Source organism: Psittacula echo (genome assembly GCF_963264785.1).
Source record: "Psittacula echo genome assembly, chromosome: 6".
Classification (NCBI taxonomy): domain Eukaryota; kingdom Metazoa; phylum Chordata; class Aves; order Psittaciformes; family Psittacidae; genus Psittacula; species Psittacula echo.
In genome coordinates, this window is record NC_137743.1 from 14,663,419 (window position 1) to 14,683,570 (window position 20,152).

A 20,152-nucleotide genomic window follows, 5' to 3' on the forward strand; every position below is an offset into this window, starting at 1 on the left:
GATTAAAGCCCTCTATTCTGTCTGATTTGAAGGAGACACTTTATCTTTTGCCTCTCAAGTGTCATGGGCAGACCCTAACAGCAGAACTATTGGTTGTTCTAGGGATGGGGGGGAGTCTTTCCCCTGCTGGAGCTATTTCATTTTATGTCAGCAATTAAATACTTACTGGGCAAACGAGAGGGAGAGGAAGCAGAAGCTTAGAGCACTTGCCTGAGTCAGGTGGAGTCAGCCTGGACCCCTTGTACTTCCACGAACGCTTTTGGTTTCAATAAATTAGCTGTGTCGCGTGAAAGACCTATTTTGTTGAAAACGTCCCAGCCAACTCTGTAACTCCATTCTCTCATCCTGGTTTCAAACCAAACATTGCTTTTGGGGCGATGGTGTCAGATTTCTGTTGCAGTTCAGCATCTCCCTGACTGCACTCATTTAATCCAGAATTTTCTAGCCAGTGGATGAAAGATGTTAGGACAGTATCTGAAAGCATGAGACTTCTCCAGCTAATTAAGGAGCCCACAGAAATCTCATGTACTCGATCTATCTGCAATGGCAGCAGTCCTTACAGGTTCAAGTTCTGCTGGGTTTGTCATATCTTTACATAGGGAAGTGACTTGAGACTGTGTGTTTGCTTCGCATGAAGCCATTGCACAACCCTCGACATGAAGCATTTCAGCCGCTGTTGATCCACTGCAGATTCAGATTTGAGCTATTAAAAAAGTCTCTTTGAGTCACCCAGTTTTGAATGAACAAACCCATTTCTCAAGATGCCACTCAATGTGTGCTGTGCATATGGAGCCAAAATCCAGCTAGTAAAGCTAGCTTGTCTTCACCTAGCCAATGCCTTCAAAAACACTTTCTTGTAGGAGGGAGATTTCCATTTCTGGGGATGAAAAAAGTCCTCTCCTGCTCAAATTGCAGTGTATAAACCTTGGAACAAACCCCTGAAACTCACTGTTAGCAGTATCAGGGCTGGTGTCAACAGCTGCTCAGGTACAAATGCCAGTCAGGCAATAACTTAAGACAGATTCCTCATACTGCCAATTTACATGTTTTTTGCTGTTTCATCAGTTTTGGTCTCCTGGGAGCAGGACTGGTAAAACACAGAGTTGTAGCAGAGTTGCAGAGTTTAAGGCAACTGCTAATTTCAGACTAAGATGAAGATTTTTGTAACCTGTAATTGGAAGAAATAGCTTTTGAACCTTGGGCAGAGATGATTGTATACATTTTTGCTCTCTTATAATAAGATCTAGGTTTCACTGGAACATGCTTTTCTAGCATTTGCCCTAAATATATTTCTAATTAGAGACAACCACTGGTGGTTGAAGGTTTTCTTCCCTTCCCTCTCTCCGACTTCTCCCCACCCCACTCCCTTGTAAATGATACAGGAGCTGGCTGAGCTTTTGGATGAAGAAAAGCTTAGTGGAGTCCCAGTGCTCATATTCGCTAACAAGCAGGATTTGCTGACGGCTGCCCCTGCTTCAGAGATTGCTGAGGGACTGAACCTACACACAATCCGGGACAGAGTCTGGCAGATCCAGTCTTGTTCAGCTCTTTCAGGAGAGGGAGTACAGGTGAGGCTCTGGAGAAGGCTTGCTGTGCCAGCAGGCCATCTGTAAGAGATGGTTGTCTGTTGATACACAGGGTGGGGCTGGACCAGCTGCCTCACAAAGGAGGGTCAGCATCAGCCAAACCCTTGCAGTGCGGAACACAGGGCAAGTGTCTCATCGCCTGTGCGAAGGGAAGGGGAGCTGTGGGCCTACATCCCCGGGAAAGGGGAGAGCGATTGCATCCCCACCCAGGACCCCCTGGCTAGGCCAAATGAAGGCATTGATTTGTTTTAAAGAGACTGCTGTCAGGTTAATCATTTTCACAAAACAAATTGTCTTCTGGTGTTAACCCGTTTGACTGTTACAAGTGTGCGCTTTAGAAACCTGATTTACCTTTGCTACTAACGTTGTTTGGTGTTTTGCTCAACCCAGATGCCAGAGAGAAAACGTTCAGTTTTTCTGATCTAGAGAAACACAAGAGTTGCACACATGGCAAGGACCACTTACAACGGCAGCATGTGGGGCAGCAGACCCCACCCTGAGGGGGTCAAGCTGTATTCCTGTGCTGAACTGTAATAGCTGTGTCTTGGGCTCCTGTGCTGTAGCCAGTTCTGCAGTATAGTAGCTCTTTGTAATGTAAACGGGACCTAGGTTTGTTTATTTCACTCTTAGGCTTTCCTCAATTAATGAAATATTTGCAGTGCTCACAATCCGAGCAGTTGGGAATACTCCCTTCACTGGTATTTAAAGAAACATAATGGTGAAGAGATTTATCTTCCTTGCAGTTTCAGTAAAACCTTACTTGGAGATGCCACAGAGCTATTCAGGGTTGTCAGATCTCAAGCTGAGTATGAGGAGTCGCAGAAGGAGCCCACAGTACTGAGTGGGCAGTAAGATGGCAGATGAAATTCAGTGTTGACAAGTGCAAAGTGATGCACGTGAGGAACAACAATCTTAACTATACACATCAATGATGGATTCAAATGAGCTGCTGTTACTCAGAAGTAGATCATTGGGAATAGCAGCTTAGTGCTTATCAAAGGCCGGAGAGGAAAATCAAATACTAGAGAATTATCAGAAGGCAAACAAGAAACATCCCAGAAAACGTTTCCTTTGTACCAGGATAAAGGCATGGTGAGCCCATACCTTGAACATGACATCCATTTCTGCATCTGCCTCGTCTAAAAAGACTTTAGTAGTAGTAGAATCAGAGTCCACCAAAAAAATTAGGTTGAAGAGTCTTCAGATCTTTAGACTAATCTCATGTTTAAAAGTGGGGAGAACTGTGTATCTACAAGAGGTTGCTGAGGGCCTTGTCCAATCAAGTTATTAGTATCTCCAGGCATGGAGATGCTACAGCTTCTCTGGGTAGGCTCTTCTAGTGCTTAACTACCCTCACCAGAAAAAATACTGTCCTTATATCTGCTCAGAATTAGGAGAGATTTGAGAATCCTCTGTTGAGAATGATCAGTAGCACAGAGTGGCATCTATACCTGGGGATAATAAATAAATTAGAAGTTCCAGCTCTGAAGAGAGAGGACAGAGAATGGGAACATCTTCAGGATTTATAAAATAAGGTATAAAAATGTCAGATAGACTATGTGCTGTTTTTCACATTGCTAGAGGAAGGGCGTTCCTAATGGAATATTCAGCAGCTTGAAAGAAATAAAAATAAGTGCTTCTTTGCCAGTTGTGTAATTAAATTGTGGATCTCATTGACACAGGATGTTGTGCAGACCAGAGGTATCAGTCAGTTCAGAAAAACACTGAATTTCAGAAGAGATCTGCGGGCAACCTCTGACCAGTAAGATCTGGAGGCAGCTTTTCAATGACAAACAGCTTGGACCATGGCCTGAGAGGATAGGACAGAGCAAGGGAGATCCTGTTCCTACATATTCTTTCTTGTGGCGTCCAGAGAGGGAGTGCTGGCCTGGATGGACCATTGGTCTGACCCAGTACAGCAGTTCTGATTTAAAATTCTTGCCAGATGTTTAGACTTAAATATAGTAGATGATGTCCTTCAAAATGCCTTAATTTAGTTAGCTAAGATGCAAATTCAGCTGTGTTGCAGCCAATCTTGTGAAAGGCTTCAACTCTTGTGTTTATTTTGAAGAGGTGGTGGTAGAGGAAAAGGCATTCCACAATGGCAGTGTATATTCAAGTCCAAAGAAATGTGATCAGGAAAGTGGGGCTGCAGTTCACAGAGTTGCAGGCAGGCACAGATCACCACCTTCCCTCCTCCAGGCCCTCCTCTAGTTTGTGGAAGTCCGACTGAGCTCTCCAGCTGCAAAGGGGCAGTAAAGAGGCAGGTGAAATTCAGGGATGCGTGTAGGATGTGGAAGAACTAAGAGACAGGAAGTGGCACTTTCTGTTTGTGAGCTTTGAAAAACGCTTACTTCTCAAGCTGACCAGTGAGCTCTCTGGAGTGGGCTGCACACTTCTTCACTGATAGCACCTTCTTACTGTGCCTTTTCCTTGAAGTACACTGCTTCTCTATACAGTCAGTAGAGTAAACTACGCAGCCCAATATCCTCTACTGGGGAAATGAAATCTGCTTCTGCATTCACTTCCAGAAAAAAGAAGACAAGCTAAATACAAGTATTTATAGACCTATATATTTTGTTCATCATGCTTATCTAGACAAATTAATTTAGATGCAGGCCAGATAACATTTTGCTTTGTTGTCAGAAGTCTCATTGCCCTAAATACTGCAGCTTATTCCGTAAATGATTATTGCTGAAAGGTCAGGGAAGTCACAAACTCTTTACAGCTTATAGAAGAATAGCCTCTACGTTTCTCTTCTGCCATAACTCCAGCCCTGTCAAATCAGACAGCAAGAATGCCAAGCTTTCCCTTGCCTTGGTAATTCATTGAACAAAGTGGCTTGGGAGATGGCTTTTAAACTAAACCTGGATCAGCACAGGAAGAAATGGCATCTTCAGTCCTGGGACTCTGAGAAGAGGTCAAAATGCTCAAAATTTAAGGGAATCAAAGAACTTTTGTAGAGAGTGAGATTAAGAAAGTCTTTTTGAAGATCATGGTACATAATACCTCCCTCTACCAGTGGCTGTGAACAGGAGCTCTCTATGTGCAGTTAAATCTCAGGTCATTGCTTTGAGGACTTCTTTGAGAAATGACAATGAGTGACAGCAAAATAAATGAAGATGTGGAAGCATCAGGTACTCAGAATGAAAGCCAAGGAGTGAGCATGCTTAACCATCACCGCTGATGGAATATATTAGCTAGAGGAAAATTGGAGACATCGCTGACGGATTTTGCGAGGAAGAGTGGTGGCATATCTAGTACTGAGTACATGCAGGAAGAGTTCATAGGGGAAGATTTTTGTGATAGCTTGAGGGGAGAGCAGTGAGCAAAGATAAATAATAATGCCAATACATGAAGGAGAAATAAATGAAGGTCATTTAATTAGTTTAGCTGCTAGCACCATGGTGTATAGAATTGGGTAGTTAAGGCTGGGAATTTCAAGGTTAATGAGATTAGATTATGGTTAATAGAATGATATAAATTTAGAGAATTTAACTATTATTCGAAATAGGTTGTTTAATAAAACTGTTAATTAAGGAGGGAATCCATATTGTCATCTTCTATTTTAAAATTAACCATTGGGGGCTCTGGAAAAAGGGGCCCAGCAATGTCCTGGGCAGGCTCAGAAGAGAGGTGACTGGGTTAACTGGAATCCATGTAGTGTCCTTGACTCCAGCTGGCAGCCTTTTACACAGCTGAAGACTTCATTACCTCCTGATTGTAACTGTGGGCAGCTCTTGCCTTGTTAGTCAGACTTCATGGCGCCATTGAGGGAAGAGTGGCATTCCTCATGCTTAGAGACTTTTTCAAGCAAAATATCTGCTTGGGTCTGATTTTATCCTTCAGCCTTAGTTAGGAAAGCAGGAAAGCCTTTTCGTCTTGCCCCAGCCATTTGAGCTTTTGCCTCTGGAGCAGAGTCCTGCACCAGCTTACACCGAGACCCTTGCACAGAGCACAACAAGCTAGGAAGGTGATCATCAATGACAGCAGAGAAACGTAAGGGAACTGTTAGCAACAGCTAACAGCTCTCTGGTGCCACATAGGCTCTTGGGGTTGTGTTTTGTGACCAGATCTCCAGCTGTAGTCCTTGGCATGCAAGAGGTATGCCTATTTCACTTTGGCCGGCCAGGGTGGTGTGAAAGCAAGGCAGGACTCCTCTGTTTTGCAGTCTGCCCTCTTGCTGGAGTGTTATTTAGGGGCCAGGATGCGTATTAAACATGACTCAAGGCTTTGGACTGGTCCATGCTCTGCAGCTTGTTTCCTGTATGAAGCAAGACTCTCTGATCAAGGCAGCAGGAGCTCAGCCTGCCCCTAGAAGTCGTCCTCCAGAATGATGCTGCAGCGTATTACATCCAGAGTGTCCCAAGCATAATGCTCCCCCGAAGACCACTAAAAGCCAGTGGAACTGACAGTAGCCACTAAACTTCTCTAATTTATGCCAGAGTTGGTCTGGCTCAAAGGACTGTGGGAAGGGCTGAGCCACTTTCTCCTTCTTGGCTCTTTCAACCCAGTTGAGACTGAAGCCCAAGACCAAAGTTATGCCCATGCTGCGATTCAGCACTTTCATAAGTGCAAGATTCAGAATAGGACCCCCCTGCAATGCTGTATCTTCTGAGCTAGGTTTTGTCTTAAAGATGTCTTATCCAGGGCAGGCTAGATGGGGCGGGGATCTTCCATACCTTCACAAGGTTCTGCAGCTACTTGTAAATGTGATTTAAAACCAATTTCAATGACTGCAGCTCTCCTGGGGCAGGCAGAGTGAGTACTTGTTGAGGAAAAACAACCATGTTTCCAGATTACAGGGCAAAGTCTTGTGTTTTTTAAGCAGAGTAAGGAGGGAGCCTACAGTGCTGCATCAGGGATACAAGGTCTCAGAGGACAAAAGAAAAGCCTGCACCCAGGCAAAAGACAACGGATAAGGTACTTGCAGGAGCCTGTGAAAGCCAGCCTATATGATAACTGGAGGTGCAAAGAAATGACAGATAATGAAGGCACAGTGCTAGCTGTGCAGTGGGAGAAGAAAGTGACAGTTAAAATAACACATACCAAAAATGCTAGAGATGGAGAATTTTGCGCTTGCCTGACCCAATTTGTTATGGCAGACAGAGGATTACATGAAAAGATTAAGCTCTGCTGTCCTTAAGGTCATGTTAGGGGTCACAAGTTTGTGGCCCTGCCTGATCCCTGGCTTGCAGGGGAGCAGAAATTGGGAGGCTTTTTATGGGGTGGAAAGGACTTGTTCGCTGTGTTTGAAGTCAGATTACTCCACTCCCATAACCACAAAGCTGATAATGCCAAGAATAAGCAAGTAGTGGACTGATCTCAAGCAGGACTTTTTATTTCTCCTTGGGAAGGCTCTACCAGTCCTTTCCCAAAGGGCGTTAGAGTACAACTCCCTTGGCACAAGAGCAGATGTGACTGCAGCAAGGCGGGGTTGTGCTGAGCAGCATTTCTCTGCAAGGAGCATTATCCCCTTCCCTGGAGTTCTCTCTTTTACTTTGGTAAAGTTTCCTAGCTGCTTGCTAAGGAGCTAAGAGAGGCAAAGCTGAAAGATCTGAAATTTTTCCCTGGCTAAGTTTTCCCAGGATTGACTTGAGGCTGGAATACTAATATTGTATCCGTCTCGATCCTCAGAGTACCTGCCAATGTCTCTGTGTCTCAACAAAGCAGCACAAGGACATCTATCAAGATCTAAACGTTGCTGTAGGGACTGTACTTTTTGCATAGTGCCATCTTTTAAGCATGCAGATGTAGGGACAGAGTGTGTAGAGGCAAAGGATGACAACAGTTGACTCCTTGTGGACTTCATTCTTTCAAGTGCCATTTCCTCCCTCGCATGTGCCCTCCCCGTAGCAGCTCTTTGTGTTCGTATCAGCATCCCTAGATTTCTCTATTTTACCAACCCTCCATCCTGCTTCAAACCTTAGGTAGAAAAACTGCAAATGTGCCTTTTAGTTTCTTTTGCTCTCCATTGCGTTTGCTATTCTCCAGCGTATTTGGGGATGCTGCAGAACACACACTCCCAAAGGTGCACCAGAAGCTATGGATGTAGCAGTGATGTGGCTGTACGTGAGGAAGGTGTCTCACACGTACCTCTCTGACACAACACACGTAGAGCTGAGCATACTCATTTTCTTGTTAGCACTGTCAGACAGGGAGATATTTACAATTAAATGTGATTTTTTGTGTCAGATAACTTATGCCAGAAGAGAGGTTTTTTAAATCATTTCTTGATATAAAAGTTTGGTGACCTACTTACGTATTTCAAGCCTGTTTGGAGTTCACCTTTCCTCTTGCATTTTGCGATGTCATTCTTTTGCCCTCGTTAAATGCTTGATGCAGACAGGCTCCGAGCCATGGTAAATCCCATCACAAACTCTGCTTTATGACCCTCGCCACACTGATGTGGAAACGGTCTGTCTTTCCCCCTTCCCGAGCTCCCAAATGGCAGCAGGCAGAGTTTTAATCACTGTGAATTCAGGTTGTGGTCAGATTAGGTAGAAGATAGGATGCGTGTTTGTTGTTTTGCAGTGATGTATTGTTTCTGGGATTACTGTGCTGAATAGCAGAGGGTGTCAGCTGATATTTATTACTTTAAGCTGTCTCAGCTGTTCTGGTTCAGCAAATAAACCTACATTCAAAATGAATGAGGAGCTCTGCTTGCCTTGTATGCCATGATGTGTGCAAATGTGATTATTGCTTCCGAGGCAGGGGAAGCTGGAATCGTTGTGGGAGCATTTTTAGTTATTTATTTATTTTTACTCTTTGCAGGCAATCATGCATATTTCTCAAGCACACAATCAAGCCAAAGGCTTGACACCTCTCTTCCTAGCCCCATTGTTAAGCCCTGGCATTCCTCATGCTGGGAATCACTCGCTCCCTCTCTCTCTAAAGTGATAAGCTTTAAACCACGCTATTGATTGCTTAAGGCATTACATGTTTTACACCTAGGTTATCAGTGTTATTGAAAGGGGAAGACACAAAGCTACTGGGCCTTAAAATGAATCTACCTCTCATCTTTTCCCATTTGCTGTGAGGATTTCAGACAATTTGTTTTACACTGATCTCTGCTGTGGAGATAAATAAATGAAACTGGAGACATCAACCCTCCCCAAGGTTAGAGTTAGAAGTGTTATTAGCGTAGGGCCTCATGTGCACCCCAGCACAGGAGCTGGGTCCACTTATTCTTTATTTAACACAGCAACAAGGGCTGATTTCAAAAGTTGCTGCTCCCCTTCAGATAAGAAGTGTCACATAGTGCAGCTATCAAGGTGAATTGGTATTTTCAAGTGAGAACTTCTCTGCTTCTGATTAAGCCCTGAGGACTCCCTCTCTTCTCTCTTAACTCTTTAGCTCCCTTCTGAGATGGCCACCACCTTGGTGGCTGAGGGGCAGCATGAAGGCATGGCAGCGGGTCTCTGCCCACCCAAAGGTCCTGCTGTGCTGTGCCTTTGGCTGTTTGTCCTTGCAGAGGTTGAGGTCCTTGGTAGCTTTTTGGCAGTCTAGGGACAACGGTGCAGGAAGCCAGGAACACTGCTGCCACGGGGCTAGCCACGATGCTGGCCTAAAGGTTCTGATCTTTTTTCAAGGTCTGATTATAATTTTAATGATCTAAAGATGACCACTGAACATAATACAGTGAAATCCGCCTGCCCTGGACTCTAAGGTAATAACTTGCCCAATTTCAAAGCACAAAGGTGTGCTGCACCCCTCTCATCCCCAAACCTCTACCTTTTGCCCTGTGCCTCCCTGTCAGCAGACACCACATAGGCATGGTGGAGGTAATGAGTTTGATGGGGTACAAATATGAGGAGACTGTGCATCTTGCTCTCTGTTGTGTGTGTCTCCTAGTAGATAAGTGACAGGAACAGATAAAGTGTTGGTTGGCCTTCAATAGCATGTCCCATTCTGGGATCTGAGCAGTAAACTCACAAATCAGGTATTCACAGCAGAAGTGCTACTGTCCTGCTTGCTGTGGTCAGGAAAGCTGCCTGAAGAATATATCAGCCTCTTAAAACATGACCGCATCGCTTCTCACTGAACCCCCGTGGAGCCCCTGAGGACCCATTTTCTGTGGGACTCTCAAGGAACGGGGAGCAGGATCCAAGATCCAGTTACTGCAGTGACTTGCACAGATCTGGATGGCAACGCTTGCAGCTGAGCAGAGATTTAGAGCCATATTCTTAGCAGGGAACTGACTGTATAGCAAGCAGCCCCCTAAAATCCACTGTCTCAAAGATAATATGACTTGCCCAAGGTTACAGAAATCATCTGTAGCTGAACCTGGACCTGAGCCTTCATCTGCCACTGACGCACCTCGACTGCAAAGTGATCCTTCCTCGAAGGACCTACACATTGTGACATGATGAGACGATGATGCTTTTTATGGTCAGATGAAAGATTTAATAAGCTCTGTGTGACAACATCTGCTGAGCAAGGAAGCACTTATTTTTCTAACCCACAGTGGTTTTGGGTGCAGGGAGCAGGCAGGAGGTGGATGAGGAGGCAGAACATGGTGCCTGCAGAATGGTGGCCAGGTGGGATTGGGGGATTCCTTTTTCCTCCCTGTGACTAATGTTACCTTTCTCTGTCTGAAGGACGGCATGAACTGGGTGTGCAAAAATGTCAATGCTAAGAAGAAATAAAGCGTTCAGAGCTGCATGGAAAAGGAGGAGCGGTGGGAGCAGAATTCTAGCCTGAAAACACTAATTTGCTGCTTTCTGACCAAATGTTTTTCCATCTGTGCACAGCTACAGCTGTTAAAAGAAAAAAAAAGAGAGAGAGAAAAAAGGGAACAACAAACACTGGTTAAAACCTACTGCTGGATTTGGAACTTGACCTGCTCTTTAGTGTCGGTTTTTTACCCCAATAAAGGAATTCTATATTTCCTCCCTATGCATAAATAGTATTAAATGTCTATTTAGCAAGCAAGTTTGTTAGCAGAAGCAAGACTGTGATTCAGTATGGTGCAGAGGGAGTGGTGAGTTCCTGTAGTTGCTTAGATGTATAGGACCTGCCCTATATGTGCAGGTCTGCAGTTACTGAGGACACGCTCAGGTGTCAGTCACAGCTTCCCCTCAGTGACAGATAAAATACGGTTGTGTTACCAGTTGTGGGTAGTTTCTTAAAATAAAGCTGCTAAGGAGTCATTTGTGTAATGAGGGTAGAAGACTTCCGCACATTCCTATACCATAAAAGAGGAGTTTGATCATAACGAGGCACTGTTGCATTGCGACACTGCTGAAGAAGGGAGGGAAGGGCTATATGTGTATAATTGAAGCTCTTTACAGTTGGAATAATGCAGGATGAGCGTGCCTAGGGCTTTTCTCGCAGCTGAAGGAGAATTCAGCCTAGCATTTCACCTTGAGCCAGCAAAAACGTGGTTCCTACGTTCAATAAGTTCCATGTGTGAGATTAGTCTTGATGTTGAACAATCCCTCTTGATTTTCCCTTGATGTTAAGGCAACTCTGCAGCAAAATGCAATTAAGTCCATGATTACTTTATAGAATGAGATACCAGGTCCCAGGTTTCCTTTTTGAAATGTGCAAAATATATTCTCCTAACCCCCCCCTTCCTTAGCAGGCTTTGCTGAGCCCTTCAAGGGACTCAAGGGGGCTGCCCCATGGTGGGCTGGTTGCCCAGGGCACAAGTTCCCCCCAGGATTGTCCTGGTGGAGGATGAGGATGCTGATGAACAGCAGATGGGAAGTGCTCTTTAAAGCGAGGATTCATTCTTCTCCAAACTGGCTTCGCTCTAAAAGGATGCGGTTGCTGAAATAGAAAAGGGAATTTGTTTTCCACCTCCTCATCCCCAATTCAAATCTAGCCCCAGCTGACAGTGAGCAGGAGTCATTAACACGCCAAAGCAGCCATGTCCCGCATGAAGTGAGCTTGGTGACTCCTGGGCCTGTTTCTAATGCACAGATGGTAAAATAATCCCACTGCCCTGCTTGCCAGCTTTGTTTGCTGCCTGCCTGCGAAAGGCCAGAGTATGACTAGGGACTGCATTACCCCTTCCACCTCTTGGAGACAGACCGGCGGGCAGTGTGGGGAAAGCTGCATGTACTAAAGCATGTGGCTTCACCCCGCGTCAGCGAGTTGACTCATGGACCCAGGCAGACGGCTGACACCCCTGGAGCTCCCAGCTCTTTGCTCCTCCCTTCTCCTGGATGTCTCCACCTCATGGCAGAAACATCTGCACTGTACGTGAAGCAGCCTCTGGCTGCCTACATGTTATAGCCCCGCAGATTAAAGTCATCTGGGGCCGATTCTTGGTCCCCCCATACATCAGGGTGTATGGTAGTGTTTGGGGGTTGATCTCTGTGTAGTTCAGCTGTCGGTGCTGTGGCTGGGGGCCGAGGGACAGCTGGGACAGCAACTGCTTTAGCAATCCAAGTTTAATCTGCCTGTGTCCGTGAGTCAGCACCCTCTGAGTGCATCTGTCTCCAGCACCGAGGCAGGACACGCATGCCAGAATAGCACAGCCTTGCTTTAAAATCCAGACGACTGGGAGGAGGGGGAAGAGCAGGCTCAAGTGAGCTGTTAAGCAATCGCTAATGACAGAGTGACACAGCTCCGGCTCTGCGTGGATTGAGTAAGGAGCGCTACGATGAGAGATGCTCATTTAAACATAGCTCCTTCAGTGACTCCCCAGCTGCAATGGCTTATCGGGAAGCCTAGGAATCTGAGCATTGCATGTTCCTGGGTCAGCCCAAGGAGGAGAATGCATCCCAGCAGCACCTTTTCCTTGCAATTAATGCATTTGCTTGGTGCAAGCACTGTAAAGAATTGCAGCCCTTGCTTGTAGGCATGCTTTGTGCTGTCTCAGTGGCAGAGCTTTGTGAGAGCTACTCCTGAGCTTTGGGTTTGCCTGTACTGCATGTCAGCTACAGAGTAAAATGCTTGGGTACCCGTCCCCTGGCCCAGGCAGGACAGAACAAAGTTCCCTTGGGAGCTTGGGGTTTGATCCTTCTCACTTGTAAAGGGATTGAGTTGGTGCTTCCCTGCTCCCTACTTTTTTACCAGTGGCAAAACCTACCCTGTGCCACCCCACCTGTGCCACAGTTCGCTTTCTAGATCCAAAAAGCATCCAGGAGGGTAATTCGGGGTTTTTTACACTCACACAAGTTAAACTTAGAAATGTATGTAAAATAAATATGTAGTCATTTTCCTGTCACTTGAATTTGGAAGCAAAATTTGCCTTATTGAACACAGGATCCAGAAGCGTTTGCTGGCTCATTCATTACTTTTGCGTGTAGCTGCACATACTGGTTGTATTTATCTGTACCAGCCAGAGCTTCACCTGTAATCCAGGAGATTAATTGGGTTTACCTGCACCAAGTAGTAAGCGAGGAAGACCTTGCTAGAGCGAGCTGTGCTGGGAGGATGGAGGTGGAGGGTTAAAATGACCATGATGCAAGTAAATCACCCTGCAGTAATGGCTGTAACTGCATTTTGTATTGTAAACATCTCTCTGTGTATCCACCTGGTGAAAATGTTAAAAGGATTTGAGGTTGTATTCTTAATGCTCCTTATCTGAATGTATTTACATCTGTTATGCCCTCTGCAGGGCTCTCCTCCCTTGGCAGCACCTGGCTAAATACCACCTGCAAAGCTGGCTAGGGCCAGCCCAAAACGCCTGCCTCTGCGCACAGAAACCCATTGCCCTCTCCCAGCTCTTCAGCTCCTGTTTGGCTTATGGTAACTGCATACGCCAGGCTTTGTCCTTCCAACTCTGCTTGCTTTGCCCTCCTTTAAGTGAGATTCAGGGGAAGCAAACCAACCGTCTCATTGGTATGGGAGGAGCTCTGCCGTGCGTTGCATCAGTTCATAGGTGTTTAAAGCCAGAAGGGACCGTTCTGTTCCTCTCTCCTGATCTCCCTCCCTCATAACACAGCCCATTAAATGCCACCCCGCCAGCACGGTGACTTGTAGTTGAATGAGAGCACCTCTCGTAGGAGGACACCCAGCCTTGATTTAAAGGCTCAGGGTGACAGATCCAGCCCAGGCCTTGAGACGTTTTTCACAGGGGTTAATCCCCCTCCCACGGGGAGTTTGTCTTGGTTCACTTTCACGTCATCAAATGTGGTTTTTCCTTTGCGGTAGATGGACGATGCCTCTCCTGCCCCTCTGTGTTCTCAAGAGGGGAGAGATGATGGAGAAGTGAAATTCTCCAAGGGCACATCAGGAAGTGGGAGTCCAAACCCCTGCTCTGACCGTGAGTGTTGTGCTCCTCTGGCTGCAGCTCTGGTGGAGGATCTCTTCTCTCCGTGCCCTTGGAGGATGCCTGCCAAAGCCTCATGCACCATTCTCCAGTTTTTGCCCCTACCAATACTGCTTCTTGCCCATTAATGACCCTTTTCTCTGTCTAAATTATAACTGATCACCAGACTTTTAAGTGTACTGGGAGGAGACCAGCCCGCTCCGACTTACCTGGGCCCAACAGGGCTCGCTCCTCTGCAAAAGCAAACGGTGGTGGCTGTTGCATTCCCTGAGCTGGCCGAGTCCACACAAGCTCGCTCTTTTATGTTCCCTTTTGGAATTTCACCAGAAAGGAGTGTTTGCAATACCCGGCCATGTTGTGACTCAGTGTATAATGGAGATGTCTTTGTCAAAGAAAAGAAAAAAGAAAGAAAAAAAGAAATAAATCAAAATTTAGTAGAAACACAGCTCGTGTTTGGAGTGATCCTTTTGCTTCCACAGGCTCATTTCCCAATGGCCGGCTGAGGAGCCGCCGCTCAGTCTGCAGGGCTGCACTTCCACCACTCCCCTCCGTCTCCCCATCAGAGACAGCTGCCAGCACTAGAAGTGGTCAAACAGTTGGAAGAAGCCTTTTCCCTTTGGATCTTCACTTGCCCAGAACTCTCGGAAAAGCCTGCCAGCGGGAAAGCCAAACTTCGGGACGATCTTCCCATGTCAGAAACCATTTCATAGGTTAGAAAGCAGCATGTCAGGGAACACATCCCCACCGACCTGACAGGGAAAGGGAAGGGGAAAAAGAAAAGCAGCAAACAATCTGGGTTTGGTTCAGGGTTTGGAGGGGGTTTAGAGGGAGGGAAGCGAATTCTGAGGTTGTTCCTTTCCAGCTAATTTGACTCATTACTGTTCCAAGAAGCGAGAAGCCATTAGAGCTCTTAAGCATCAGCTCCCTCCCTGCACGGCCGGGATGCCTGGAATGCTGTCAGAGCCGCTGGAAAAAAAACATTATGGATGGTCACACTTAATTCCTTTTCTCTCTTTTTTTAAGGCACGCTTTATCCCGAGCCCTGGTATTTTTTCAGCAAAGTGGGAAATACTTTTTCATTTCGTTTTGCCTAATGGATTGGATGCGAAAAATATTCCTCTGGCAAGTGAACACCCTGAGAGTTGTTTGACTTGCCACGATGTTATGTATCGGCCCCGGAGGCCCCTGCCCCTGCTTCCCCTCTCCCGGTGCTGTTTACGCTGCGATGCGCTGTAATTTATGGCGAGGGTGGTTGTGACCTTGCATGCGTCTGCTGGGGCGAACCGCAGCGCGCTTCCCCGCACAAGCCCCGCTTTGCATGCGCAGGATGAATGAATTTAGTGCTCCCAAAAGGACAAGGATCCGAGTGGATTGGCTGTGGGGAGGGGAAAAATAATACTACTAATAATCCACAGCCTGGAGGAGAAATAAACACTGAGGGTTTTGTTCCTCTTTGACCAGTGTTTCCCTGTGTTTATGGCCTTGCACTCGCCTTTATCAAAGCAGAAAAATCTAATTGTCTATGGCTGCAGAGCCGGAGATTGCAGCCGTACTGTTGTGACCACAATGGGCATCATCCAGCCCTGCCATGCTCTGCCGGACCAGTGGCCATGCAGTGCTCTGGCCACGCTGCCCAGCAACTGCACAACCCAGGCACTGCACTGAAGCTTTCTACATTTATTAAGTGTGGACAAGCTCACCCCGCAGCCCTGCCGTTGGCTCCTGGCTGGATCGCAGCTCCGGGCTCAGTTGTCTGAATTTGGGCTTGTTGGGTTTTTTATTGCAATCTGTTCACTTATTTCCCTTCCCAGCGCTGATTGGAAGCGAAACTCCTGTAAAGCTGCAGTGTGTGCTGGGGGACGCTGTCAAAGGCTTGCCGGGAGCAGCATGGGATGTGGGGGTGCCCTCTCAACATCTCCTATTCAGCTGGCTGACCAAGATGAATATGTGTCCTTTTAATGGGAAAAGTACAACAAAAATAAGCAAAACCCCAGCTGGAAGCAGTGGGGTTGGAAGGAGCCTCTCTGCTCGCAATGCACCGTGACCACGCGGCTCCGAGCCGCAGCCGGATGGGCAGCACGGCCGGGCAGCCAAACGCAGCCCTGAACAAATAACCCTATGAGGAAGGGGAGCTGTCAGGTAGGTCAGGCCCCAGGTCTGAGCTGCGTTAGACGCTGGCAGGAACGCCCTGTGAATAAATCATCTGGATGAGAGGTATTTTTAAGCAGAAGTTGTCCTTGCTGCTTGGCTTCACAACCTTTATTTGTGCTGCTGGGATGGGGATGGGGATGGGAGATGAAGCCTGCGAGCTTTAATGCTTTCCTGGCTGGCGGCAGAGAGCTGGCAGGGGCTCAGGGTGCCGAGAGGGCTGATGGGGACAGAAGGTCCCCCCATGCTGAGAGCATCACCCATGGGCTGGGGACTGCAGCCCCTGACAGCTGGGTCCTCACTGGCCAGGCAGTATTGGGGTGGCTGATCCAGCTGTCCTGCCCCGGCTCCATCGCCCTCCACAGTGTCAGACAGGAGGATTTGTATGTATTTTGAGTTCATTTTTATAGCCAGCACCTGTGAGGCCAGCGCCAGGCAGGGATAACCGAGGGGGCCACGCCATAGGGAGCCAGGACAGCAGCATGAGCATGGAAAGCTGGGCTGGAGAATGGGGAAACTGAGGCACAGCAACCTCAATGTGCCTTGGGGTGACGCTTGGAGCTGGGGGCTGTGGCTGCGGCTGCATTTGGAGCCGGGGCAGGATCCGCAGCTCTGGCAGCCCCGCGGGGGCCGGGGGGGACACGCTGAATCGGGTGCATTCAGCACAGCACAGCTGGTGCGGGCTGCGGAGCGGGGGGGCTGCAGTTGCTCCTGACACTTTTGCCTCTGAATGTGATGATAAACTCCCTTTCCCGATTAGCGCTGATCCCTCTGCCTCCAAAACAGTTGGCCCTAATGAACATACGGCCCAACAGCTGTAAGCGGTTATACATATGCATGGATATATATATTTATCCCCCCCCCAGCCCATCCATATATACTGGAGATCACAGCTGTTGCTATTCTTCCTTGCAATGCAGATCAGACGCTCTCTCTCTTTGGAGTCTTACTTGACCTATTTTGCAGGCGCAAGATTTTTTGTGATGATGATTTCCCCAGTTGGTGCTTTTGATTCTGCCTGAAACATCTTGATTGAAGGCAAACAATGGCAGCTCCGGCAGCCGGCAGCGCCCCGCACCCCCTGCAGCCGCCACGCGCCGGGGGGGGGACCAGGGACCTGCCGGCTGCTCTGTCCCGACCTGCATCCTCCGGTCCCCCTTCCCTGTGCCCACGGGACGCAGCGCTGCTGCCTGGCCCATCAGCTCGGACACACAGCTGGGACCTCAAGGCTTGTGCTGGTGTCCCCATCGTCTGCCACCTCCAGCTGAGCTGTCCCCTGCTCAGCCCTGAGCCGTCCCCTGCTCAGCCCTGAGCCCCCTGTTCCACCACCCCGGAGGTGATTCCACCACCCCTGGGGTGCATCAGCTTTAAGGCCAGGGGAGGAGACGTTTCCAGAGCTGGCAGGAATGGCAAAACCCCAATGGCTGCTGCATCCCAGAGTGCAGCGATGCTCTGCAGTGATGGAGATCTTCCAAGCCCTTTCCGCAGGGACCCCAAGTCTCTGCCTGTGGCTGAATGCAAGGTTTTGGGTCTGACAGGGAGTTCTACAGCCCCCACAGCCATGCGGGGTGCCCCAAAGAAGGCCCCCAAAGTTGCTGCATGCCAGCAAGGGGAAGCGTCCATCTGAGTGCACGAAGACATTTCTTGTTTGGCGTTTTTGTTTGAAGCGTGTCCTTCATCCAGGTTTATTCAGCAATTGGGATGTTCCCATCTTGGCCCAGCTGGAGGATGCAGAGCAGGAGGCAGAAGGCAAGGATGGAGGCAGGAGAGAAAGAAGCCAAAAGTAAGTTTTTAAAGTGCTAAGTCTGCACTTTCTGCCTCCATCCTGGGCCCGGAGCTGCTGCAGCTGCAGCAAGGCTTCATCCCTCCATCCCAGAGGCAGTGCAGCCTGCAGAGGCCAAACCAGGGGCTGCAAAACACCAGCCCTAAGGGTCCATTAGGGTCCCTGCATGTAAGGGGCACCGTGAGGTGTCCCATCCTTGCACAGCTGTGTCCCCTGAGCCCCTCCATGGGCACTGGCCTAAAAGGAGGGAATTACTTCAGGAATAGACTTCTCTTTACAAACCCCAACCCAAACCCCACCAAGCCAGCAGTGATTCATCCCAGGCAGCGAGTCTCTTCATTTATTCATTACAAGATAATACCCAAATCTGGGTAATTAATATTCCTGCATATTTTCCAGGGGCTGATGAGGTATCTTAAACATCTCGCTGAGATGGGCTTTCATATTTATAAGGTTGATGTGCAAACTCAGATTGACGCTCTCTAAATATACCCCTCATGTATAAGCATGGGGCTTCGCTCCCAGGGCGCCGGGGGGGTTCCCTGGGTGCACACCCCGGCTTGAAGCAGCACCCGGGGGCTCGGCAGGTGGGAGAGCTGCCCATAAAGGTTCCCATGAGCTGGTGTGTGATGCAGCGTTGTCCATGTTTCCTTAAGGATGTGAGGTCTGTTTCCTTGGGGAAGGGGAGCGGAGCTCAGCAGGCCCTGACTCTGTGGTGGCCATGCGGTCAGCAGTGCTTTGGGGCACACAGCTGGATGTGCCGACAGCCCCCGGAGCAGGGCCTGCGGCTTCCTGCTGAAACCCTTTTCCAAGGTTAAAAATAGGACTTGGTTGCAAACTGAAAGCCTGGTTTGCATTCGCCCTCATTATGTTGATTGCTTATTTACATGTATGCAAATGGAGGAAGAGGCAGCGGCTCCTCCACCTGGGGACCCCTCAGCACAGCAGAGCCTGAACCCCACCGGGTAAATCCCTGCTGAGGAATGGCCCCTGGATCAACCTGGAAATGAAGCATCAGCCGCTCTCATGCACCCATCCGGGGATGAGCCGCAGCTCCGTGCCCGGTGGTGGCTGGAGGGGTGATGGTGGCTGCTGCCTCCGCCTCTCCCCTCACCCTGCTCCGCCAGATGTGCGTGTCCAGCTCCAGCTGTTCCCCATCAGCCTTCCCCGAGCAGCCCCGGGATCCTTTTTCCACCAGGCCCCACGTCCTTCATCAGACACCAATTTGGTCTGGCCCAGCTGCTCATTTTTCTTCCCGCCGCGTGACATGTTTTCACCTGGCTCCTAATCCGTCTCTTTCCATTCACAACTCGAGCTGTTTATGGATGTGCCTTGGCTCCCCCTGCTTTTCCCACCCCGCGGACAGAGCCATCCATCAATAAAACCCTGCTGAGCACCAGAGCATGGAGCATCGGAGCATGGAGCATCCGTGCTTCCCCTCCCGGTGGCCTGAGACACCGTTAACCCAATGGGGCTGAGGGCAAATGTTCCTGACACCACTCAGTGAGGTGACCCCAGAGGGAGCATCACCTCCATCCCTACCTCATGGGGTTTGATGATGTGGTGCTGCGGTTCCAGGGTCCTCTTCCTGGCTGGGGAGGGCACAGGGGTCCATGGGACCAGGGCTCTGTCCCCGCTGTTTTGGGGCTGCTCCCTCTTGCACAGGCGCAGGGAGCCCACAGTGATTACATGTAGCAAGCTCTCGGGGGTCACCCTCTGTCCCGTCCCCATCCTCGTCCCCCCCAGTCTATAGGGACAGGTGCCTTAATGCAGCAGCTGTCTGGTCCTGCAGGAAGAGACAGCTGTGCCAAGGGGGAAGAGAGTGGTGATGGTGATGACAGCTGGGAGGGCAAACATGGAGGCACCAAGCACAGGGGATGTGCGGTGCGGGATGGCCCTGGCTGTGCATCGGGGACTGCTCCTGGACCCCCCTCCACAGAGAGGGAAGTCACTTATCTCACCTCTGTGTCCCTGTCACTCCTGGGGCTCTTCCCCCTTCTCCTGGCAGCCGGGCACATGGACATGGTGAAAGCATTGTGCAGTCCCTGTGCTGGAGGCTGTAAGCATCCCACCGGGGTGCTTTGCTTGTGACCAAGAAGCAACCCCCCAAATATCCCAATGGATTGGGTGTTTCCTGAAATGTCTGCACAGGATGGGGCTGGGAAGAGCCCGGCAGCACAGCGCAGCACCCTGTGAACAGGGTGACCCAGGGGTGGGGAGCACTGCTTGGAAAGGGGCTCCTTTGGCAAGGGATTTGTTGCTGCCTCCCTTGGGCTTGGATGGGCAGAGCGGAGCGCAAAGGTCCCCTCCCTCCACCCACTGCCGCACTTTCAGCTCTCTAAGACCCTCTTCGCTTCCTGTTTCCCACCAAAGCAAGGGGGGAATCCAAACCGGAACAAAACCAGGAAG

The 20,152-nt window shown here is 48.9% G+C and overlaps 1 protein-coding gene across 3 annotated transcripts in view; it reads left to right on the forward strand.

The window, feature by feature from the left end:
- Window positions 1-14,644, forward strand: part of ARL3 (ARF like GTPase 3) — a 31,116-nt gene extending 16,472 nt beyond the window's left edge. The window contains exons 5-6 of one of the 3 annotated variants that reach the window (XM_080621545.1): window positions 1,383-1,568; window positions 13,695-14,644. In XM_080621545.1, coding sequence (XP_080477671.1) covers window positions 1,383-1,568; window positions 13,695-13,940 — 432 coding nt within the window. In that variant the 3' untranslated portion in view covers window positions 13,941-14,644. Of the gene's footprint in view, window positions 1-1,382; window positions 1,569-10,186; window positions 10,758-13,694 lie in introns of those variants that run through there. The other 2 variants (XM_080621547.1, XM_080621546.1) reach the window with 2 other exon arrangements.
- Window positions 14,645-20,152: the final 5,508 nt, after the last annotated feature.